The sequence below is a fragment of the Mytilus californianus genome, unplaced genomic scaffold, assembly GCF_021869535.1.
Source record: "Mytilus californianus isolate M0D057914Y unplaced genomic scaffold, xbMytCali1.0.p SCAF_3, whole genome shotgun sequence".
Lineage (NCBI taxonomy): Eukaryota > Metazoa > Mollusca > Bivalvia > Mytilida > Mytilidae > Mytilus > Mytilus californianus.
The window spans coordinates 34,089,290-34,116,018 of NW_026262679.1; the positions used below are offsets into that span (position 1 = coordinate 34,089,290).

Consider the following 26,729-nt stretch of genomic DNA (forward strand, 5'->3'; position numbering starts at 1 on the left):
TGACAAGGACATATTTTAAGAAAGAAGCAGCTGTGACAGGAAAGATAATATATGTATCAATGAAAAAACAACTATATTTTCATCTATTAGTGCAGGTCTTTGGAGTGTGCCGAGCTGTTAAAGTTGGAGGTTCGTACGCCATATTTGAATGTCGCTTGTAACCATGGTAAAGAGGTTGGTGGTTCGTATACATCAAAAATTAAAAGTTTGGATGATATACGGGATGGTCAAAATTAGTCCTTGGTATGAAAGATTCTTGAGAAAAATTCAGAATAATTTCCAATTCTTATTCTAATGAATAAATAGCCAAATTACCGTACAACATCATTAACCTACCTGCGTTGATTACAGATGCATAAACTACGTTAATAAATATGCTGAGGTGAACGACAGAAAAACAATAACGAACATAGAGTATATATTGGCTTTTATATTTTTACGTTTTGGGGGATCTTGAACAAACCAAAAAAGCTCTTCGGACGCACAAAATTACGTAAAATGTAATTTTCATTTTTATTTCAAAAGTAACAGGAGATTTTGATGCAACACCATAAAGTCAATAGATTCTTAAATGACAAATCTAAGTCTGAGTTTTGTCTTAATATTCTAAAAAGTATAAACTATGCTTGCTTTGTCTTTACGAAGTCTTAACATTTTTAATCTTTATCAAATTCCCTCAACATATTCTTTACATCAGAAATTTGCCTAAATAAATTCAAGTACTTATACATCCTTGGCTTTTAATTTTCTAAGTATTAGCGTTCGCGATGATACTTAAATACTGCAAAATGCTTCTTCGAAAGCACACAATTTATTAGTGTTAATTATATTTTTCAGCCTGCGACGATACAACTGCGGGTGGATTATTAATTCCTGCGTGTATCATCAACTCAGTAGTTAGTGTAACTTGCCTCTCTGAAATTGTTTGTTACTAAATTTAGAAATTAGTAAGAAACAAGGTTCCATATTCTTAAGGCAAATTTGACCTTAAGTTCCAAGTGGTGAAGTTGAAATCATACTTTCGAAAAAAAACTTTTGGACGCAATCACGAGTCGTTTGATCGTTCTGGAATATCTGTGTCATAGATGACGACGGATACGTTCCAATTATAATAACCACAATCCCGTCCTCTTTTCCTGGATAATAACCCTCAGAATTAAACGTATTGCAAGGTTTGTATTTACATGAGCAGCACGACGGTTACCCCATGTTAAGCAGGATCTGCGCAATCCTCAAGGAGCACATTAGATCACCCCCGGTTTTGGCAGGGTTCGTTTTGCTCGTTTTATAATTGTATATCTTTTGTGTGTAAACATATATTTGTTAACATCTATTTAAAGTAAAATGATCAAGAAGATAAGAATGTCTCACTTTTGTTGTAGTTGTTCTTGTGTTAGTCACCAAGTATCTACATGATTTTAACTAAACATTTAACCTGAAGATGATTAACATGCTCGATTCAAAGATTGAACAACAGTATTTTGTCTTGGTTTTATTAAAGCAAGATTTACATTTTAACCAGAAAGATGTCTGGTGTTATCTATCTATATATGTATGGTATGCTTTATTATGCTGTGTGTTTTTTTAAACAAACTCAAGCATTTTTAGGCAAAATTTTATTCAAAATTGAATATCTAATAGAACACTACTATTTCTTGTTCCTTTTCATATAAAACAAAGTCAATAACAAAATCTCAAAGAATAACTGTAATGATAGTAAATAGTTGCAAATACTGTTCTTAAAATGATTAATAAATACATAATTCTGAAATTGTTTAATTGAAGGTGCAATTTAATTCCTAACAAAAAATAGTCTTTCAATCGTGAGATATGTAAATTGTTTCTGTCACATCAATTTGTTGACATATCATTGAGGGACATTTCTTAATTGTCATAAAATATATTTTGTCATGCATACTATTTCGTCCACATTGAGTGGTAAATCCTAAAATCGGATAGATTTAGAACATTGAACTTTTTATCTTGGATTTTCAAATTATTCTCTTGCTTTCTACCATTTCCATTCAATCACTATAACATTTCTCTTCGATATCAAAATATATTTAAACATCAATATGGAACTTTTAGTGATTCAAATCAATCCATGGCATTTTGCTATCTGAATTTATATAGCATTTTTTTACGGTAACTTATGAGAAATACTTTTGTTCGTTTTCTATGTGAATGCAACAAATAATGTAAAATTGACAGTAATATTCAAATCCTGATTAAACTGATTTCTTATCTTTGAATTAAATGTTCAATTCTTTCAAAACATTCACGATACTCATACAATGAAATAAACTTAAACTAGCAACACTTTTGTACAACATATGCAACATATGCAGCATGACATTGACAATTTATAGTATTGGCTAGTATCTAAGTACTCCTTTTTTTTCGTTTGGTTTTCTGTGCACTCTTTATATTATAAAACACATAAATCTCTACTTATTTACCGAATTTCATACTCATATGTAATTCTAATGCCTATGTTTTCGTTTGTTTTTGTACCAATGGAATAGGTAGGTAACTAATTTTGGTTTTGTTATCAGTAATTATATTTTTTGTCCGATTCCTAATAGAAACAGTTGCGTTGTCTCTCTTAAAAGTTCTGTTTTGTAATCACGTAATTTTCCTTTCAATTAACTTGTTTACTTTAAAAAGTAAGAGTGATAGCAAAAGGAAATGGATGATTGGAGCTGATCCTTTTATTCGTGGAAACACAACAGATGAAAGTTAATCGTTGTCAGAAAAAACACTTATTTTTATTCAGAGAATAGGTATTTGACTTTCTTCGTGTTAGGCATTGTGTAATATATCATAGTTTTAAGTCGCAAATCTGTGTCAATATAAAGAATAATCTCTAAAAATGAAGCAGACCTTCTAGTATTGGTACTTTCCTTTATTTCAAATTCAATTAAAAACATGATGTGTAAACGCTCATTGAAAGCTAAATTTAAAATTCTAGACAGAATTCTTTTCCTTTTTATCCTTGAGGACGTTTTGTATGAAATCTGCTCTGTATGACAATTTATGAGAACAAAAAATAAGTCGGTCAGAAAGGATGCACAATGAGTACCCTACATACTGGTTGTATAGATCAACCAATGTAGTCAAGTATTTCTATGATATTTTCTTTTTTGTATTTGTCGTAAGAACCAGTTTGATTTTCAAAAGGAAAATGTTCCCTGATCATGAACACGAAATTTGTAGCTACCATTTCAATTTGTGAAGAAAAACTCTGGTTAATGAGAAGATTAATTCGATTTATCAACTGCTGATCATATAGAATAGTATTGTATAGCATAGAAAAATCAGTTATAATGTTATTGCCCAACAGTTATGTGTAATGATTGTTATTAAAGATTTTGGAGTAGATCCTTATATTACTTTAGGATTCCACACATAAATGTCACTGCTAGTTGATTACACCTCATCACAATTATTTGACAGACATACTTGTATTTTATTGTAAGTTGAAGAACCATAAAAGGATGTTTAGTCTAACATCTAAACGAGCCAGTCATGTAGCTTTTGTTCGTTGGAATTTGATGCGACTGTCGTACAAGTGAGAGGTTTAGCGTTATAAAACCAGGTTCAATCCACCGTTTTTTACATTTGAAAATGCCTGTACTAAGTCAGGAATATGACAGTTGTTGTCCATTCGTTTGATGTGTTTTATCATTTGATTTTGCCACTTGATTAGAGACTTTCGTTTTGAATTTTCCTCGGAGTTCAGTATTTTTGTGATTTTACTTTTTGTTGGGTGGGATTCGTGCTGTTAAGTCTTCCATTTTGTGTTTTGTATACTGTCGTGTGTCTTTTGGTAATTTTTTTGTCTTTGCCATGGCGTTGTCATTTTGTTTTCGACATTGGTATCTTTCGACTCTCTTTTATAAGGATTTTTTGTGAAGTTTTAGTTTTCATTATTAGAATGGATATATGCATCGTCCATTTTATGTAAAAACAAAGGAGGTAAAGACGGGTGTTTACATTCATATAGGAATCATATGTGCTCCTCTGTTCATCGACATATTCCTTTATTTTTATGAGATATTCTTTATACAGTGGCAAGTAAAGAATAATGAAAAGAAGCCAGCATTATCCTTTTACTTCACACTCGGCCTTTAAGAATTTTTCATTTCACTGAACAAAAGTCAACATTTAATGACTTCCTTGATCGTAGCTATCCCATTATACTCGACACAAAGAATACCACATATACACTTAAGAGTGCTTCATATCTTGATTTGCAAGTAAAAATTTTCCATGAGTGTCATTTGAGAAGTAGTTCTTATGACAATGGACCGATTCCAGTTTTCCCGTTGACGACTTTCCAATTATATGAACACGTGCGGCAATATTTAGCTGCACCTGCATAATACAAAAAAATACCTCCAAGTTGATCAATGCACATGATTGCTTATATGCACAAAGAAGCATTGAATCAATGATTTTTTTATTGTTAAGTTGAAGTCAGTTTTTCGAAAAATGTATGGTATAAATGTTGATTTTGCTGCTTTTTTCTGAATATCTGTGTTACAGTTTCAGTGTTTATTTGTATCAGTTTTCAGTATTGTATTTGTTTTAGTTTTCAGTGTTGAATTTGTGCTATTTATTTTTTACAATCGCTCTACCGGTATCAATCTTGTCTGATAGTTGCTCTAAGAACTGTATTTGCTTTCGGTAATGTATTAAACATTACTAATGAAAACGCTAATCATTAAAATGGAGAGGGAATAAAGAGCTCCAATATACAGATTGTGTTTAAGTTCTTGAGTCGTTATGGCTAGAACAGATATATTTACTCGTATAGTGTATGATTTTATATTATCGGATATGAACCATTAGTTGAAATCAACAGAAGTAATTCTATGGATGTTAATTGCTGATAAGTAAATGTTGAACTTGTCAGTGCATCTGAGTTCACTTCGAGGTTTTGGTTTGGTTTGTGTTGCTCACATCTTGTTCAGCAGAACACTTTGCATTTGTTGTACTCTCTTGATTAGTTTTGATAAATACCCTTGCTTTTTAAACCTGGCCGTTTCAAAATTAAGGCATGCAGCACCAATATGATTTATAACCGTTTCTTCACAACTTACAAAAAGTAAAATAACAAAAATACCGAACTCAAAGGAAAATTCAAAACGGAAAGTCCTTTGTTAAATGGAACAATCAAAAGATCAAACACATCAAACGAACTGTTTTATTTCTGACTTGGTACAGGCATTTCTTTATGTAGAAAATGGTGGATTGAACCTGGTTTTATAGCTAGCTTAACCTCTCACTTGTATGACAGTCGCATAGAATACAAGTGGTTTGTATTCTCATGTACCAAAAATAAGAAAACTAATAAAATCAGTATGAAAGGAACAATTGATATAAACATTGAATAGATTACCATGCCTTGTTCTTGAAGTTAATAAGGTACAAATACGGTCCATTTACATATTCCACCATTTACGCTCTCAATCAATTTACTTTATGTTGAAAAGCAACACAATACTATTGCCGATACAAAACAAACTCCCGGCGTCCCTTTATTCAGGCGGTACTTAAATTGAGTTGCTATCAACAGTGTCTGATTTAGTAATATCTCATGGTTTTAATTGGGTTTATCGAATTGAGATGTAACATATATAGTTGCAACCTTTAAGGAGAAGTAGGACAAAATTGATATAAACGATGCATATTAGTCTTATATTTGAACATTTGCAATGAAGTGAAAAGATCGCTTCAATCTTATTTATTTACTTATTGCTTTCATTGTGAATACACATTTTTAAATTTTGTGATTGATAATGGGGATGGGCATCTCAAATTGTAAAGTATAAGAGTTTAAAGTTTCAGAAAGTTCTCCGAGGGTATCACCAGCCCAGTAGCCAGTATTGCAATAGTGGCATGAAAATACGGATTTTTTTTTTATTCAAATTTGCTGTTACGAAATTTAAGAAATTATTCTAAATTAGGGAATATATCTCCCTCATGCAGAGAGCTGATTCCTTGCCCGACTTTGGCTATACTTGTTGGTCTTTTTCCGATTATAGCTCTCCATCCTTTTAATAAGCTTTGGATTTTTAAATATTTAGACATCGAACATCACGGAAGAAAAATTTATTGTCGAAATGCGCATCTGGTGCAGAAAAATTGGTACTGTTAATTTTATTTCAATAGATTTGTTGTTTTCTAAAATAAAACACTTTAATTAAAGATTTTTGCTCTGTACCTTTTTTATGATGGCGAACCTAGACAGCTGTAGAATACATGGCCTGTGAGTATCTATGAAAAAGTATTAACAAAAAATACAGAACTCCAAGGTCAATTCAAAAATAGAAAGTCCATAACACCTGACAAAACCAAAATGTTACACTTTATGAGCCATCATTGCAACAGAACGAATGGAAAACTATTTTTATATGATGGGATATAAACATCATGGTTTACGTTGCTTCGTTCCCCATTTTAACAGTCTCTTTCTAAATATAACTCTATGCATTTAATACATGGATTTTTTCATAAATCACCTTGTTTGCCTTGAATTTACGAATCAATTTTCAAACGAAAATTGTGCAGTGTAGGAAAAAATAAGGTGTTGTATAATTATGTATCATCTCTTCAATTTAGACAGACTTATTCTTAGCGATTGTAAATGATTTCTGGGACGTACGAAAAATTATAATCATTGTGAACATGAATGAAATATTTGCCCCTGGACGTTTAACTACAAACAAAATTATTCCACCGACTTAATATACGAACAGTATACTATTCCAAGAAGAGAACTTCTCATACTTTTCATTATTAAGTAGGTACACACGAAATCAGTCATGTCGGTGTTGGATGATGCCATTAAATAGTTATGTTTAATACAAACCATCCCGAACTACTGACTTTAGTGACGGTTCATTATTATGGATACAGAGAGGAAATGCTGGCACTCTAAATTGATGCTGACAAAATTTTGTAGTCATTGTGTTCCAATATTGCTGTCATCTTTATTATACAATCCATCCTGACATAAAAATATTACTGATTTACTATTAATTGAGAATGGAAATGGGGAATATGTCAAAGAGACAACAACCCGACATAGAGCAGACAACAGCCGAAGGCCACCAATGGGTCTTCAATGCAGCGAGAAACTCCCGCACCCGGAGGCGTCCTTCAGCTGGCCCCTTAACAATTGTGTATGTGACTATATAAGATTTTCATATAAAAGTGCAAATATGGTTAGTTTGGTTGATGCAGTCAAATAATTTTGTTATACGAGTCAGCCTGAAGTATCAAAATTACTAAAATATGTTAACGATTCAATATTTTGAATAAAAAGAGGACATGCTGGCACTCTAAATTGATGCGGACAAAATTTTGTAGTCATTGTGTTCCAATCTTGCTGTCATTTGTATTATACAGTCAATCCTGACATAAAAATATTACTGATGTACTATGCAACTATAATATTTACATAATAAAGTGCAAATATGGTCAGTTTTGGATTGATGCAGACAAAAAATTTTGTTATACGAGTCAGCCTGAGGTATGAGAACTACTTATATTTCTTTACGATTCAATATTTTGAATAAAAATGAGAAATGCTGGCACTCTAATCTGATGCGGACAAAATTTTGTAGTCATTGTGTTCCAATATTGCTGTCATTTGTATTAAACAATCAATCCTGACATAAAAATATTACTGATTTCATTCGATTATAAGATTTACAAAATAAAGTGCAAATATGGTTAGTTTTGGTTGATGCAGACAAATAATTTTGTTATACGAGTCATCCTGAGATATCGAAACAACTGAAATAATTTTATTATTCATTATTTAAATAAAAAGAGGACATGGTGGCATTCTAAATTGATGCGGACAAAATTTTGTAGTCATTGTGTTCCAATAATGCTGTCATTTTTATTACATATTCAATCCTGATATAAAATTATTACTAATTTACTTTGCAACTATAAGATTTACATAATAAAGTGCAAATATGGTCAGTTTTGGTTGATGCGAACAAATAATTTTGTTATACAAGTCAGCCTGAGATATCTAAACGACTGAATTTTTTTTACATTTCAATATTTTGAATAAAAAGAGGACATGCTGGCACTCTTAATTGATGTGGACAAAATTTTGTAGTCATTTTATTCCAATATTGCTGTCATTTCTATTATACAATCAATGCTGACATAAAAATATTACTGATTTACCAAGCAACCATAAGATTTACATAATAAAGTTCAAATATGGTCAGTTTTGGGTTGATGCAGACAAATAATTTTGTTACATGGGTCAGCCTGAGGTATCAAAAGTACTGAAATATGTTAACGATTCAATATTTTGAATAAAAAGAGGATATGCTGGCACTCTAAATTGATACGGACAAAATTTTGTAGTCATTGTGTTCCAATATTGCTGTCATTTGTATTATACAATCAATACTGACATAAAAATATTACTGATTTATTATGCGATTATTAGATTTACATAATTAAGTGCAGATATGGTTAGTTTTTGTTGATGCAGACACATAATTTTGTTATACGAGTCAGCCTGAAGTATCGAAACTACTGAAATATTTTTATTATTCAATATTTTAAATAAAAAGAGGACACGCTGGCATTCTAAATTGATGCGGACAAAATTTTGTAGTCCTTGTGTTCAAATATTGCTGACATTTTTATTATATATTCAATCCTGATATAAAAAATTATTACTAATTTACTATGCAACTATAAGATTTACATTATAAAGTGCAAGTATAGTCAGTTTTTGGTTGATGCGGACAAATAATTTTGTTAAACGAGTCAGCCTGAGATATCTAAACGACTGAAATTTTTTTACGTTTCAATATTTTGAATAAAAAGAGGACATGCTTGCACTCTAAATTAATGCGGACAAAATTTTGTAGTCATTGTGTTCCAATATTGCTGTCATCTTTATTATACAATCCATCCTGATATAGAAATATTACTGATTTACTATGCAACTATAAGATTAATATGATAAAGTGCAAATATGGTTACCGGTAGTTCGGTTGATGCGGTCAAATAATTTTGTTATACGTGTGAGCCTGAGGTATCAAAAGTACTGAAATATGTTAACGATTCAATATTTTGAATAAAAAGAGGATATGCTGGCACTCTTAATTGATGGGGACAAAATTTTGTAGTCATTGTGTTCCAATATTGCTGTCATTTTTATTATATAATCAATCCTGATATAAAAATATTACTTATTAATTATGCGACTATAAGATTTACATAGTAAAGTGTAAATATGGTCAGTTTTGGTTGATGCGGACAAATAATTTTGTTATACGAGTCAACCTGAGGTATCAAAACTACTGAAATATTTTTATTATTCAATATTTTAAATAAAAAGAGGACACGCTGGCACTCTTAATTGATGCGGACAAAATTTTGTAGTCATTGTGTTCCGATATTGCTGTCATTTGTATTATACAATCAATCCTGACATAAAAATATTACTGATTTACTATGCGACTATAAGATTTACATAATTAAGTGCAAAGATGGTCAGTTTGGTTGATGCGGACAAATAATTTTGTTATACAGGTCAGCCTGAGGTATCGAAACTACTGACATTTTTCGTGATTCAATGTTTTGAATAAGAAGAGGACATGCTGGCACTCTTAATTGATGAAGACAAACTTTGGTAGTCATTGCGTTCCCATATTGCTGTCATCTTTATTATACAATCCATCCTGACTTAAAACTATTAAAGATTTATAATGAGACTATATATATTTTCAAAATAAAGTGCAAATGTGGTCAGTTTTGGTTGTTGCGGTCAAATGATTTTGTTATTCGAGTTAGCCTCAGATATCGAAACTACTGATATTTTTTTACGATTCAATATTTTGAATAAAAAGAGGACATGCTGGCACTCTAAATTGATGCGGATAAAATTTTGTAGTCATTGTGTTCCAATATTGCTGTCATTTTTATTATATAATCAATCCTGATATAAAAATATTACTAATTAACTATGCAACTATAAGATTTACATAGTAAAGTGTAAATATGGTCAGTTTTGGTTGATGCGGACAAATAATTTTGTTATACGAGTCAGCTTGAGGTATCGAAACTACTAATATTTTTTAACGATTCAATATTTTGAATAAAAAGAGCACATGCTAGCACTCTAAATTGTTCTGGACAAAATTGTGTAGTCATTGTGTTCCAATATTGCTGTCATCGGTATTATCAGAAGTACATTACTAGACGACGTGTGCAAGCTGTACTATATAGTAAGGCGATCATGATGTCCCCTTTATCAGTGGAATGCCCCAAAGGTGGTATTATACAATCCATTCTGACATAGAAATTTTACCGATTAACTATGAGGCTATATAGATTTACATAATAATAAAACAACGTTAACAAAAGATATAGTGACGTTAACAATGGTAAAATGAAAACGGCGTAAAAAGTAGCTGTAACGTTTGACGTAAATTAAACTGTCTTTTAAATTACCGACATACTCAGGGCCACCAGATGCAATGTTCGTTAGCTGTGATGTGTTGTGACATGCGGAATGAACTAATATAGATGTATCTCACAAATAAGAAAAATATGAAATGTTTAATTACGTAAACACTTGTTTGCTAAATGCTTATAACCTTTTCTGTCATTTGTTTAACCAATTCAATGTTTATGCGGCAGCGGCCGGAAGTCTTGTTTTCATGATGACTTAGTTGTGTTCTTTCCAGTATATTAGGTCAGTGCCCTGATTGATATTCCAATTAAACAGCTAATAATTATCCCTACCTTTTTTTGTTGGGGATAAATCAGTTAGATTCAAGGTTGATTCCCCAAAAACAAACTTGAATTTACACATTTTTACTATTCTGTTACCGTCTTTTAAATGTAAGTTCTGTGACACTCAAATACAAACTTTCGTTCTTGAGGTTTTTGAAGAATACTCGAAAAAAAAACACGTCCGTCATGAATGATATTACTACGATATTTGTAATAATTGAGAATTAATTCAATCATAAGATAAAACAGGAGCCCTTCAGTCGTTTTTTGTATTGTTCGGGTTATTTGTTGTATTTCGTGTGTTTTCTTTGACGTTTGGGCTATTTTCACATTTATGTTTACCCCATATCCGCCTTAATTCATACTTCAAACATTTTATTTTCGATTTCTTAGTATTTGGTTTTGAGCTTTGACGAGTTTAATCTGGTTTTGAAATTTGTATATGATGGATTTAAATCATGTTGATATCTTCTATTGTTGTATTAAATATGAAAACACAAAGTCAGTTGTGGTAACCGTTGCTAATTGTATATCCTATCGTTTCCTCCTTGTTCTACTAAACATCTTTTTCTCATAATTTTGTTTCAATTATCAACAAAATTATCTTGTAGGTCCCAAAGTAAATACCAATTTCAGAATCTGTTTCATACAACGGGAGTTATATAACACGATCCCAACAGTCGTTACCGGTTCAATGATTATACTACCATTGATTTCATAGAAATAGAATTAATTCATGTTTAAACAGACTGAGATCAAAGATATTTTAATTATCAGTGAAAAATCTTCCATAAGTTAATCGGCAATTTCATACAAAATAATGTTTTTGAACACCATTACAAACAAACAAAATCTACTTTTTTTTAAATTCCGTAACAACTGCATTGAAGTATGGTATTCTTTTAATGTTTATTATAGAATGATTTTTGTACTATCTGTACATTTCTTTGAATTATGAGAAGTCTTTTGAAAGATAATTTTTCGACGTGTATTAATTCTCCTGAGTCTCATCTTCAACGTAAAATCTACAAGTTGTCTGACTTATATGTACCTTAAATTATGCAAGTAATAAAAAACTTGCTACGGTCAGCTGGTGTCGTCGGGGTCTCACAACTCTCCAACTGCGCATTCAATGATGAGGCACCACCTATATCATATAGACTGTGACAGATTGGTAAACTCGATGTGTGGACAGGCAGTAAACAACGTCTAATTGGTTTCACTATGTAAACGAAATAACACATTACAAGATAATAAAACAACGTTAACAACAGATATAGTGACGTTAACAATGGTAAAATGAAAACGGCGTAAAAAGTAGCTGTAACGTTTGACGTAAATTAAACTGTCTCTTAAATTACCGACATACTCAGGGCCACCAGATGCAATGTTCGTTAGCTGTGATGTGTTGTGACATGCGTAATGAACTAATATAGATTTATCTCACAAATATGAAAAATATGAGATGTTTAATTACGTAAACACTTGTTTGCCAAATGCTTATAACGTTTTCTGTCATTTGTTTAACCAATTTAATGTTTATGCGGCAGCGGCTGGAAGTCTTGTTTTCATGATGACTTAGTTGTGTTCTTTCCGTTTCCGAGCGTGATACACTTTTCTCCGTTTTCCCCTACAACTTCCGACAGACTGATTTTAGTAGAGTAAACATGGTCCCAAATGTGCTCTCGCTTGTCCTAAAGATTCTTGACCGTGTATGCTACACCATATTCTGTCGGAAAAGTTTCTCAAACTGTCTGCGTTTGACCTCGGCGCAGGCAAATCAATTTTGAATATATGCGTTCGTGATTTTGTGGTTCTGACCAAACCTCTGTCTCAGTATTGCTACGGCTTGATAGTAATATGCACTTGTAAGTAGGTATCCGGCGATACATTGCGCGGCTATGCCCTGAATTTGATTTTGCAAATACGTTAACTTTTGTACGTCTGTTAATGTTTGGTAATCGTGTATTGTTGATTGATACGCATCCCAGGAAGGTTACCAGTTTAACAAATTGCCTTTAAAGTATGGAATATTCAATTTTGGTAGCTTGTGATAGATGATAGAATTTGTTGTGCTCATTGACGATCTGTAGTGCATATCATTATTCTGATGTGAAGTGTTGCATGTAGATGTGGTGTTGATAAATACAAAATCTGCTGCATTTGGATTTAAGTTCTCATTAGAGCTAGTTTCATTTGATTTGATTTATTGTTTGAGCTTGATGAATTGCGTTCTTTTGTTAAAATACGTTCTATATCTAAAACATACCGATCTGCGTCTTCTATCTCAGCTTCCATGTTTTCCGCGGTTAAATTTTGTAGAATTTCAATGTCCAGTTGTGTAAGAATGTCCCTCTTATTCTTCAAGGTTTCACATAAACTTTCGATTTAGACTCGTTGTGTCGATGATTTTCCTAAATCGTCTTCTATCTTGGAATTTAATTTTCTTGCGGCTCCTCGAAAGCCTTCTTCTGATGGCCTTCTTTTTCGTCATTATGTTCTCTGGTCACGGCACCAATGTGAAGGATGGGTAAACTCAATGTATGGACAGGCAGTAAACAACGTCTATTTCGTTTGACTGTGTAATCTTAACTCAATATAATAACGTATTTCATAATAATGGAACATCGTTAACAATGGTAAAATGAAAACGGCGTTAAAAGTAGCGTTAACGTTAGACGTAAATTTAACTGTCTCTTAAATCACCGACATAGACAATAGATAATCTAGAATTATTATCTATAGAATCTATTCACAGATAAGTATGTCTCTACTAGCAAACAGTCCACAAAACACTATGCGGACAATAATAGATTTAGTTACGGGTGCCACATGTGGAGCAGGATCAGCTTACCCTTTCGGAGCACCTGCGATCACCCCCAGTTTTTAGTGGGGTTCGTATTGCTCAGTCTTTAGTTTTCTATGTTGTGTTTTGTGTACTATGTTTGTCTGTTTGTCTTTTTTTCTTTTTTAGCCATAGCGTTGTTAGTTTATTTTCGACTTATAGGTTTGAATGTCCCTTTGGTATCTTTCGCCTCTTTTTTACAAGAAACCCACAAAACATTTATGTTTATACACAGGTGCTCCGAAAAGGTCAAAAGTGTCTGCCCCATTTGTTTCAGCCGTCATGTTTCTGATGTTGATAAATACCTTGGTAACGTCGCATTCGATGATGTCACAAACAAGGTAACGAGGATGGAATTTTGGCTGCGATAAGTTTGTCACAACGGTCAACAAAATCAAAATGGTTTCAGTAAAATTTTCAAAAATAACTTAAAATTAGGAACCCAGGTTCAATAGTTACTTGTGTACTAGTAAGTTGCAACTCTATATCATGCAACTCGTTTTAATGAACGCGTAACCTAAAATATTGCACCAACAGGGTATATATTATCCATTAGGTGTTGCTTCATAAAAATGGAGAAAGAAAATTCAATGATCTGCTTCAGTACTCAACTTACCCTCCAAGTCAATTTCAAGATGTAGGCCAAGATATTTAGGTAGACCTTAATGCATCTGTAGCATTCTTTATTTTATATTAAACGAATTGATGTGATCAGTATAGTCTACACATTTTAAATTACTCACTGAAGGAACACCATCAATGTAGCAGATTACTGTATGCTTGACGTCAAGTTGCAAATACTTCAAGCATATTTTGGTGGAGAACAATGTAACAATAGGTTCATAAATAGGTTCTGCAAAGTGGTAAATTTCCGATAATTGAATTTAAACTCCCGAAAGTGGATGTTGATCATGCTTAAAATATTTGGTCATCATGTGTAACGCTACACGAGGAAGCGTAGTGGCAGATGCACGTGCAAATCATGCCTTATCTTAAAGCCGATTTACTTGAAATCAGTCGTGAAATTGTTTCTCGAATTTGCTACGATATGCCAAGAATAGACACAGCGGAACATCGTCATTCTTGGTCGTCCGCAGGCTTGTGAATCACTGTATGAAGTGGTTAAACTTTATAGTATTCAGCAAATCTCGATTTCCACACTATTTCAACGATACTAACAGTTCGGTTCGACCATCTTGCCTACCAAGAATCACACCAACAAACTAAGATCGCTACATCCTGGTATTTTACCTGAGAAACTGGACCTTGACAGCAACAAAAATAGCATCAGATATCCCAGGTCTCCAACGAATATCGGCACAGACAAAAAGAAACTGTTTCTTTGAAAACGGCCTACGCGGATGACGTCTTTACTTTGGCGCAGTACTGAGACACTGGCACCGACTTGCAGGGGTCTAATGGTGCAATAGAGTAAGGGGCTTGGATCTGAAAACCTGGAGGTTAGTCTGGTTCAGCGATGAATTAAGATTCGTGCTGTAGAGAAGAGATGGCTCATACACTCTTTTATAGACGCTGGAATAAAATTTGGCAAGGAACTGCGACCTTGAGGTCTACAATTTTAGAGGAGGAAGTGTGATGATTTTGGGTGCCATATTCATCGCCTGAAAAACTCAACTTCTGCACATCCACGGCTACCCTAACGTCGCTTGATATGAAAATGTTGTTTTGACACCATACATGCTGCCTGTAATAAATCTCTGTTTGAAGTTTTTCAACACTACAATGGTCGATCGCGCATAGCTCGTACTACTGTTTACTTTTTATCCAACCAGTGCTCTCCTGGTCGTCCAAATCACCAGATGTGAACCCAATAAAATATTTGTGTGGTTATTTAGATAATCGCGTCCACAGCCGTTATCAAGCACCGCAAACTGTAGCAGGCTCTTGATCAAGAATATGGATAATTCTGCAAGACCGTATTTGCAGTATGATCGAGTCTATGTCGAAAAGAGTCCGTGCTGTGTTTCAGGCCAATTGCGGGCACGCTATGGATGTTAATGTGATTAATCGTGACATTTTGATAAACTTTAAAGTCTGAACAACCTGTTTGACAAAGAAGAAAGTTCACGAAGGATTGAACTTGGCCTTAAGATTTTGAAGCTTTTTCAATCAGACCAATATACTATAAATTTCACAGAGAAATAGTGGTGATATTACTATTAATACAAATTAACAGCTGCTTTTTGACACGTAAAATTATAGATGAAGAATTAATGATCCCTTAATCATACATTATTGGTGTTTTAACGTAAAATTTGGTCAAATTTTTCAATAATTCTTAACAGTTTTTAGCATAATTAACTTTGGCCGCCACCCCATCCAGAAATTTTATGTGTCTAGGGATTCAATATCACAATTGACATTTTTTGTTACAGAACTTCGTACGTTGTTTAGGTCTAAAAAAAGCACCAAATTATCGTATTTTGACAATATATCCAAAATGTGCTGACATTGAAGCCTAGAATGTACTCTTATGAAGAAAAGTGTTTAACTAAGTAGTAAAACTTCAGAAATGGGTCCATTTAAGAACCAAAGTTATGGCCATTTTGACATTTTATGATAAGTTGAAATTCAAGGCCATAATTGGTGATGCTTATTTCTGTATTGAAAATGATATTAAAAATTTGAAGCAGATTATATTTTTTTCATATGTTGCGTTTCTTTATTGGGAGAGTATATGGTCAGGTAAGAATTTATTTTACGAACTATTAAGATTGAAAAAAAATCATAGTGACCGGTATAATAAGCCAACTTGTGACTTTTATAATGATTTCATAGTAATTAATAAAAACAGATGTTGTGTATTTGTTAATGACACAGAAACCTAAAGACAAACGTAAGCAAAAGACCGACAGAAACAACATACAATCTTCAACAATAACCAGGTGATATATCGTATATAAGATATATCAACAGGTAAATAAGTTTATGCGTTGTTACCTTAAACATGCTTTGGTATGGTAAAATCATGTTTATAATTTTTGTGTATGCGAGTCTTTACTATCATCTATCTATCATGTCGTTATTTAAAAGTCAGACACTTTTTCACTTACTATGGTTGTTTTATGCCTTTTCTGAATGTGTTTTGTTATTTAGAGAATATGGTTTTGATGGCAGTTCTTTAACGATTTCTGTTTTAATTGAGTAATTCACCGCCTTTACTCGAAACGATTTACAGCTTGTAATATTGTAATGATTTGTCTATTATATAATGTTGCCCACAAAACGTCTTTTTGTTGTAAATGTAGTTCGATGCTATCCCTATTACACATTTATCCACATCTCCTTTTATTCATATTTGTCTAATCATTGACATGAAACATAGCTAAAGGTTCAACGCTTAAGATTGTATACATCTCTAATTTTATTAAAGATAATCTAATTGGATCATATTTAACAGACTGGTTATTTATTGAAAACTGTGAAATAACAGTAATGGGCACAGCATTTTTTCGACTCATTTACTATTTACCCATTTGAGTTAACCCCATATCCGCTTTAATTCAAACTTCCAGCACTCTGATTTTGAATTCTTTTTATTTAGCTTTGAGCTTTGACGAGTTATTATATTTTGAAATTTGTATATGATGGATTTAATTCATGTTAATTTGATATTTCATTTTTGTATTTAAAACAAAAACACTTTGTTTTTTGTGGTTTCTAATTGTATATCATATTTGTTTTCCTTCTTGTTTAATTAACTCATTTTTGCTTATAATTTTGTTTAAAATATTACAAAAGTTATCTTGTAGGTCCCCAAAGTAAATACCAATTTCAGAATCCGTTTCATACAACGGGAATGACATTACACGATTCCAACAGTCGTTACCGTCTCAGTAATTACTGTACCATTGATTTCACAAAAATAAGATTAATTCATGTTTAAACCGACAGAGTTCTAAGAAAATTATCTATCAGTGCATAATCTTCCATAAGTACGACGGCACTTGCATACAAAGTACATCTGAACATCATTACGCGCAAAAAACTAACTTTTGTTTGTATTTCGTAATAATTACATTAAGGCATGGCATTCTTTTAAAATAGATTGTGTACTATCTATGTATTTCGTCGTATGATTACGAGTTTATTGAAAGATAATTTTCGACGTTTAGGAATTCTCGTGAGTCTTAGCTATTTACAAATAATTTGACTTATGTGTACTTTGAATTATGCAAGTAACAAAGTAACTAGCCCCGCACTCAATGATGAAGGCAACACTTATACCATATAGACAAAAGATAACACCTAGAAGCTATTACCAGGTTAGTATGTCTCTGCTAGCAAATATCAGTTCACAAAACACTTCACAGAAAACAATAGATTTAGCCGCAGTGTTACGTTTACGTGATTTTGTCCTACATTTACGCGAAAATATTTCCACTTTTGAGCGACAAAACCTATGACGTTTTTGCGAACGATACCTGTTCAAAAGTTACTACGTTTGTACAAATTAATTAAATTTTCTATCAATCAAATAATTAGAACATCGTAGAATTGTATATTGTTTAAAAAAGTCAAGATTTCTGAAATAAAGCAAAATACTTAAAGCCCCAGTCACACTGTCACGTTTCGACAGCGAGGTTTTAGTACGTTTAGAAATGCTACGTTTCATGTAATTTTTTGTATTTTTTTGTCATTTTTTAACGGTCCGTATGTTTTACTAGGTTAATGCCACGATTTGGTACGTTCTTCTACGTATTATTACTTTTTGTTACGGTTTGTTTTGTTTTTAAAAGATACAAAAGGTTAAAAACAAAGCGAAATGACAAGGTGAAAATCGACTTTCAAGATTGGGTGTATTATGTCGGAGACAAACAAAGAAAAAAAGTCCTTGATATTCGATGATATTCATTCAGTGTAGCTAAAAAGTTGGAAATTGGAAATGGGAATATTACCTGGAGATGAACCAAGAAAATATGCAAATATCGGATAAGAACTGCCCGTGAATGTAAAGTTTTGCATACAGGAAAATAATGAGCTGAATCGGGAAAGTGATGAGAAAAACAATTCATCAAACTGATTTTACTGCATATTTCTGTTGAATTCACTTTTTCACTACTTTTACTCGGATTGATTTACAGCTTTTCATGTTGTAATGATATTTGTCAATCATATTGAAAAAAAATATGGTGCCCGCGAAACGTCTTTTTTGATGTTATTGTATTTGGAGCTATTGCTATGACATATTTTCCCACACTCCATTTATTTATATTTGTAATCTTTAGTTAGCTGTTTTGTTTATCTAATCATTGAGATGAAACATACCTAGTCATAAGTCAGGAATCTGATGTTCAGTAGTTGACGTTTGTTGGTGTGGTTCATAAGTGTTTCTCGTTTCTCGTTTTTTATATAGATTAGACCGTTGGTTTTCCCGTTTGAATGGTTTTACACTAGTAATTTTTGGGGCCCTTTATAGCTTGCTGTTCGGTGTGAGCCAAGGCTCCGTGTTGAAGACCGTACTTTGACCTATAATGGTTTACTTTTATAAATTTTGACTTGGATGGAGAGTTGTCTCATTAGCACTCATACCACATCTTCTTATATCTAAACATAATAAAGGTTCAATGCTTTATAAGATGGTATACATTTGTAATCTTATTAAAAATAATCTAATTGGATCCTATTTAATAGACTGGTTATTAATTGAAAACTGCATAATTAACAGTAATTGGACACAGCATCTTTTTGTGGGATAAATGAAAGATATATTTGAATCAATAGATGAAACATTTATTACGACAGAGTAATTATTGACATGAGTTTGCGGATACATGCATGGTTTATACTACAACAGCAATAATGAATATAATTTAGTTTCAAATAATTTAAAAGAAAATGAATTAATTGAAATTAAGGTGAGGATACATGTACAAAAAATACCTATGAAATCTGATATATCAATAATTGTAATTTTCAAAGACCTTACAAAGAAAAATCTATGTAAGCAATAAGGATTCACGATAAAATGCTTTTTTTTTCTTTTCTGCACTGAAATTCTGTGATCGCATTTACTTCACTATTCGCGCGATGCTGTACATAAATATATTCAAACAGCGACCAAAAGCAAAAACATATTTATTTCGATATTAGCGGATAAAATACTTTCAGCTTGCTTTCGGTAAATTTTAAACTAATATCTGTCGCTGTATTCAATGAAGCCTATTAATTCCTCATACAGGTAGCAAACGCGGGATATTTGGTAGATGTACATGATATTCTGGCATGAAGTAGCGGAAGTTTTTGAAAAAAAATATCCAACCTGTGTTGTTGGAATGTCTTCTTAAACTCTGAGCTAAAATGTAACACCTTCAAGAAAGTCCTTACGAATCATTATTTGCATTTTAAAAAACAATTCCTTTCTTGACAAACATGAGGACATTCCATTATAAATGTGCATCATCGTTATTTTCTGAACGTCCAGTCCCAAATATTTCATGCGTTTGGAATGTCATAAGTATTTAAAATGAGGGTGTGCTTGAATTGGTAATATGTATCTCTTCAAACTACTGCTCAAGAGGTAGTTGCAAATGTCATTTATCTTACAGGGTTCGTTGCACTCTCTCCCTACAAAGCATCAGAGTTCATGTTCTCATCGCTTATTTACTCGACCGACTCATCAAAGGATTGTTGCAATGGTCATTGTTGTGCACAGAAAGTGACAATCTATTCACATGAGGCATCGAGTTTCTACAGCTGTACGTGGCTACGCATAAATCATCCCACACATCTAAGCTGACGACCCTATTCGGTATAGGTTCTATTGCAGGATGGGAGAAGTCTTTTGTTGACAATACATTTATTTATATATTAATACCTTAGTCAACCCTTTGGGTTCGAGAACTTAATAAAAATATTTTCTTAGTGTATTTTTAAGTTTTCAATTTCAATCATATTAACAGGTGTTTACTGTTCGCTTGCTTTCGGTAATTGTAAACATTTTTTTATATAGTATGATATTGATTATTATTTCTGTATACATGTATACAAATACAAAATATTTCCCTCTGATATGGAAAATAGCATGATCATGATAACTCCAAAATTTACCATGATGGCTTACAATATTAAAATTGAAGATAGGGAATAAGTTTGGTGGATTTCATTTCCAGTTGATGTAAATGAAGAACTTTTAAAAGGTCATATTAACGAGTTTCTTGTAATTATATTGTTATTGAAATTATTCAACCAATGCATGCATATACACTAACCTAAGTTCTGTATGCACAGTTTTTACATTTATACGAATCTATAACATATTATCGAAAAATAATGTTTCCTTCAGTGATTTTTTATCGCATGCTTATTAACTTTCGGGTTTTTGCCGAAATTTACCGGATCGTGACATTGATAAACAATCAATACAAAGCACGTTAAACGCGTGACAAATTAGTGAATTAAGAGGGCCATTATATATCTTTTTTTTTATATTTTCCATGCGTTCTCATTCGTTAATAAAACTTTTCATTAAAAGTTGTTAAATGATTTGATGTATTTAATTTGTTGTGCACGTTTGTTTACGTATATTAGTATATAGCATTTTAACCCTTTCATTTAATAATCAAGAAAATATTGCACCTGTTTCTTACCCGTAGGACATTCAGTTAAATCAATTTTCCATCCTCTCAACTCTCTAGTGTTATAAGGCTGGAGTATCCATGAAAAGAAAACATATGAATCAATAACACGTCGTTCATTTGAGGAAAAGATTCTTCAGTGTGACGCAACGATATGTATTTTCTAAAACCTTATAAAAGATGATCACAAAAACAGTATGTTGACTGTTTGAAAGACATATGTTACATCTAGTATGTTACAAAACGTGGTATAATTTATACTAAAGTGTATTAGTAAACATGGAGGAAACTATTAAAACTTTTGAAACTTTGAACGACACAACTGCCAAAGAGAATGGAACTTATTATCTTCCGCCGTACATATTCTGGTATGTTAGTCTAGCAAATGCTATTATTTTTATTTTAGGAGTAACTGGAAATATATTTGTATTAACTGTTGTGATAACAAATAAAGCGATGAAAACACATATGAATATATTGCTGTGCAGTTTGTCCGTAGCAGATCTTCTGGTTTTACTAATATGTCAACCAGCTGGAATGATTGAGTTTTATGGGAAGGACAAATGGTTTCTTGGTCAAACATTATGTAAGTTATTTCTTTTTAATTATAATATATTCTAGACATTGTTATTTGAAAAAAATACTACTTCAAAAACTTAAGTAAGGACGTTTAAATTGAAAAATAATAATAAAATTAACCGATTTTGATTTTTTTTGGTGTAAATAAAACTTGAATTTTCGTTCACGTATATATTTTATTTGACTTAACGTGTGCTATATATTAATATGACTTCCAAGTTGCACACATTTTGCAAGTATTTGTTATCCATGTTATAGCCGTTAATATTACTACTTACACTTGTTGCGAGTTTATTTATAACATTTAATTATCGTTAATCACACGAATTAGATGAACTCATCATAGATACCAGGCTGATAATTTTGCACGCCAGACATTACGTTTCATCTACAAAAAACTTATCGTTGACGCTTAAATCAAAATGTTTAAGATATGATACCATGTAATAAATAACAAAATCATTAACAGACAAAGTATTTAATGAATAGGGGAATAAGTGAAACGAAGGGGTTATTGAAATTAAATTTGAATATATTTAACTAGCAAATCGTATAATGACAAAATTTATAATTGTATATATTGGCAAAGCTCTCAAAACGTCAAATAGTATCAGACAGCAATTGACAAAACAACTCTCGATCATATAAAGGATATGAAAACAAATAAAAGGAAAAAGTGTCAACTTGAAAACTAAATGAAGACAAAGAGACCAAAATATTTAGAAAACAGGTTAATAAGTCAATGTTTTTATCGCAATCATTGCATTTTTCATTTACACACTGCTTTATGTAACTTTTCATGGTCATACTTTACAAACCGATAAATCAACAGGACAATTTTGTACCAACTAAATAAAATATTCAAAGTTGAAAATCTTAATTAGAAACTAGACGAGAAAATCAAATTACGCAAATTCGAACAAGATCAGGACAATTGAGTTCAAACATTACATATTACCCTGATGAAGGTAAATCCAGAAAAAAAAACGTTTCAGACGAATAAACTTGATAAAATGATGAAGTATTATTATCAAGCGTAATATATAATGAATACACAGCAAGAGATTAAACATAATTGCATATTATAAAAAAGCAGAACACAATTAGTTTTACATGAAGTATTAGCATTGCTAGGGATTTTTTTTTAAAAGAAACTGAAATGTGTAGAATTTGCTATTCAAAGTGCTGTTGCTAAAAGTGCTTGAACATGTTTGTCATACATCAGCATGTATTCCGTTAGTAAAGAAAGCAGTCCGTTTAAGAAGTATGGGAGCACTTCAATAATTGGATTGAAATATGTTATCGGGCTGCATCCGTGATAAATGTAATAAAACATGTCCCTAATTGAAAAAAAAAATGATTTTAATTAGACTTGTAGCAGTTAAATAAACTGTAAGAAATCGTTCAAAATGTAATGAGTGAATAAATTAATGAGGGAATAATCCAGAATGTAAGGCTATAACTAACTGTAAGGTGGTACCCAACACCTTGACTAATATTAATTTGGCTCGTTTAATTTTCATAAAATTTTGACAAAATGTTAACTTTGACCCTTTGACAAAAATATAAAAATTTCAAAAAATTTGAACCAACCACTTTATCAGAAAAATTTCTTTGGTTATATAGCAGTTTGACAAACACTAATTTTGATCATTGAGAAGCTTAATATTTCCTTAACAATACAACGTAATTAAAACGTTTAGCTGATTTTTACAGAGTTATCTCCCTGTAGTGTTAGGTACCACCTTAATTACAAAATAATGTATTTGTAATTTGAAGCTAACACACTTTTGTACTATGATCACGTCTCTATTGTGCTCTTTCCAATAAAATATTGAATTGAATTGAATTGAAAAATGTAACAATTTCGTATAGTGTTTAGTGATAAACAAATAATGATTAGACAAATGGTAGTTTTGTCAGGAAACACCGTCAGCTCTACAATGTAATTTCACATTTTGGCATTATTGGTCTTCTATATTAAACACTAAAAAGACGCTTGTGATGGTGATACCAGTTAAAAGAATTCATACGTGCAGATGCTTTTAATGACCATCTTAAATTTGGCCCTAGGAGCTCAAGATTTGCACGCATTTAAAGAGAGAAAGTGTGGAAAGCGTTGATCTGTTACTTTCTTTACGATGATACTCTGATATCACATAGAAATATAAAAATATGAATGTTTACTCATGCAAAATTCTTATCTGAAGTATCCACTCGTTTATATTTTTGATACTATTGATTAAACTAGAAAGATGGTCGCAATGGTGATACCGGCTTAAAAAAAATACATGTACATTTGATAACAGGTACGAGACAATACTTTCAGATAAAAATACGACATTATAAACATAACTTGCTTCAAATGTTCATCGGTTATGAAATATTATTCTCTTTGCCAAATTTAAATAAAACGGTATTTCACATTATTAATGGAAATGTACATGCACGGCTTTTCAACTTTATATTAAATCAAAATCAATGAAAAGCAAACAACTTTTAAAAATACCATCAAATCTTTCTTTTCATAATTTTGCTTTAAACAAAGGCTATGATTATGTTAATAAAAACGCTTGATACTAGTCTTATAAACAGCTGTCGTACAAGTGGGAGGTTTAGCTTCGATTATTATTTAAAACTTATAACATATTTCAACGCGACTCAACTGTTTCATTCCTTTTCGTGAATAAGAATAAAATAAGCAAAATACTTTGAACATTTCACAAAACTATATTTTGCAGAACTGCACTCCACATCTCTCACATAGAAAATGAATGGCAACCTAAACAGGTTCTAGAACTAACTCAGTTACAAAAAAGTATATTCTGACAAAAAATATACAATCAAAATGTATTAGAAGATATCAAAAGAAGTTAATTTTGTCTCATGAAATAATAGAACGAATTTTTGATAAGAATTGTGTCTAGTAGTTTGAGATAAGAAATAATCGATTCTACGTTATATCAGAGGCCAACAGGAAGTAAACTTACAGTTACGGAGTATTTTAGTTCAAAGTTGAAATTAGATGGACTCCTTGTTACTGAGGCCCATTTTATTATAAAAAGCAGCACTTTTTGGACGCGTTGGACGAAGGTCACAACGGCTTATGGTATAGTGATATCGGGCGGGCGGACAAAAGTAGGTACCTAATTTGTGTAATCTATCCCTCCTACAGTTTAACCCAGATCCCTGAAATTTCACACAAAGATTGCACATATATTGAAGCTGTGCACCCTGCTAGTATGGAATTGTGTAGGGAATTTGTTTCTTATTTATTCAAATTTTATAAATTAGTCATTTTTCAGCAACAAAAAAAAAAAAAAAAAAACAATGAAAAAGGGTTTTTAACTCCTCCTACAGTTTTCTACAAAGATCCTTAAGACTCAAGGGAAATATTTTACACATGTTGAAGTTGTACCTACTGTATGGCAAGAAGAATTTGCCCCATAGTTGAAACTGAAAACCTGTTGAAAATAAGATTGGAAGAACTCAACGAAAATCTTATTCAATAGAGTTATCTAGTCAAACTTATCGAAGACGATATCAAAAGGTAAAGGAATTAACAATTACCCAGCTCCGTATTACAAAAGAAAAAGAAATTTGGTTCAGTAGTCAACATTGTGTTATAATCTAAATCACTATAAAATTGCAAATTCAAACTCAATGAAATTTAGCACATAAAAGATATAATTGAATATAATTTGGTGAGTCAATTTCAATGATAGATTTAGGAAACGTTCATACATACATCTTTTTAAACTACACACGTAGATTTGTTATCAAAGTAAGCAAAATTCACATATATGACTGCAATGTCACTTGGCACTCAAAAGCTAGATAACTATGATATTCATTTGATTTTCGGGAAATAAATGTGTTCATACTTCCTTTAAAGACGTTTGAAGAGAAAATAATTAAGAAAATTGTAAAATAAACATGCTTAAGAATACAATACATGTCATATATGATGGAAATAAGAACATGCAATTATCGTCAATGTCTTAAATTTGTTTTTGTTGTCATAAATCTTGACGTAGGACGTCAAGTTATTTATATGTTTTCAGTTAACGAATAAAGTATAATTGACTAAATTATTCTTAAACACCAATAATTACACAAGGGAAATTTAAATACATTACATTAAATCACAGAAAAGAATAATAGTAACGTGTCATTAGTTTACTTAGATGCATAACAAAAGTTGTATTTTTTCAAATAATCAAAATATGAATATTAAAGCAAATAATATAAGTTTTGCTCAATGTACCAAACCTATGCGTATTGTTGTTAACAAGTCGGAAAAAGCCCCCTTTGGATATAGTTCGTGTTGTATTTGACAAATTTAAGTCATTGTCAAAACCGGAAAATAAACCAAACAATTTGTAGTCAATTTAGAACAAAACAGTTAATTCCCTTTGCATATAAGTTTTTGTAATAAAGAAGATTAATCGTTATTACAGGTACAACGTTTTGTATTATCCTTTAAAAAAATAAAATCTATAGATTGCTGCTTAATTTATGATCAATATTTTTATAACAATTGTGTAGTAGATCAACCTATTTACCCTATATTTCAATTGCCTTTCATATTTCAAAAATTTATAATTGTTATTGACATGCCTATAAAATAGAAGTTTGTTCCCGATTGCCATTTAGAACAATTGTTTTTGCTATCGTGTTCATCAGATGATAATCAACAGGAAAAACCGAATCATGGTCTTATTCCACATGCTTTGTTTTTTATGGGTGGCGATAAAATAAGAGCTGAATCTTTACAATGTTTACCAACCACCATTTTCTACAAAAAGAAATGCATGTACCAAGTCAGGAATATGACACTTGTTTTTCATTTGTTTGACGTGTTTGAGCTTTTGATTTTGCCATTAGATAAGGGACTTTCCGTTTTGAATTTTCCTTGG

General features: G+C 31.7%; 1 protein-coding gene across 1 annotated transcript in view; it reads left to right on the forward strand.

Moving 5' to 3' along the window:
• Positions 1-21,322: 21,322 nt before the first annotated feature.
• LOC127733522 (QRFP-like peptide receptor) overlaps positions 21,323-26,729 on the forward strand; it is a 37,787-nt gene continuing 32,380 nt past the window's right edge. Inside the window, exon 1 of the mRNA XM_052242874.1 lies at positions 21,323-21,817. Within this exon, the coding sequence (XP_052098834.1) occupies positions 21,511-21,817 (307 nt within the window). The 5' untranslated portion in view covers positions 21,323-21,510. The remainder of the gene's footprint in view (positions 21,818-26,729) is intronic.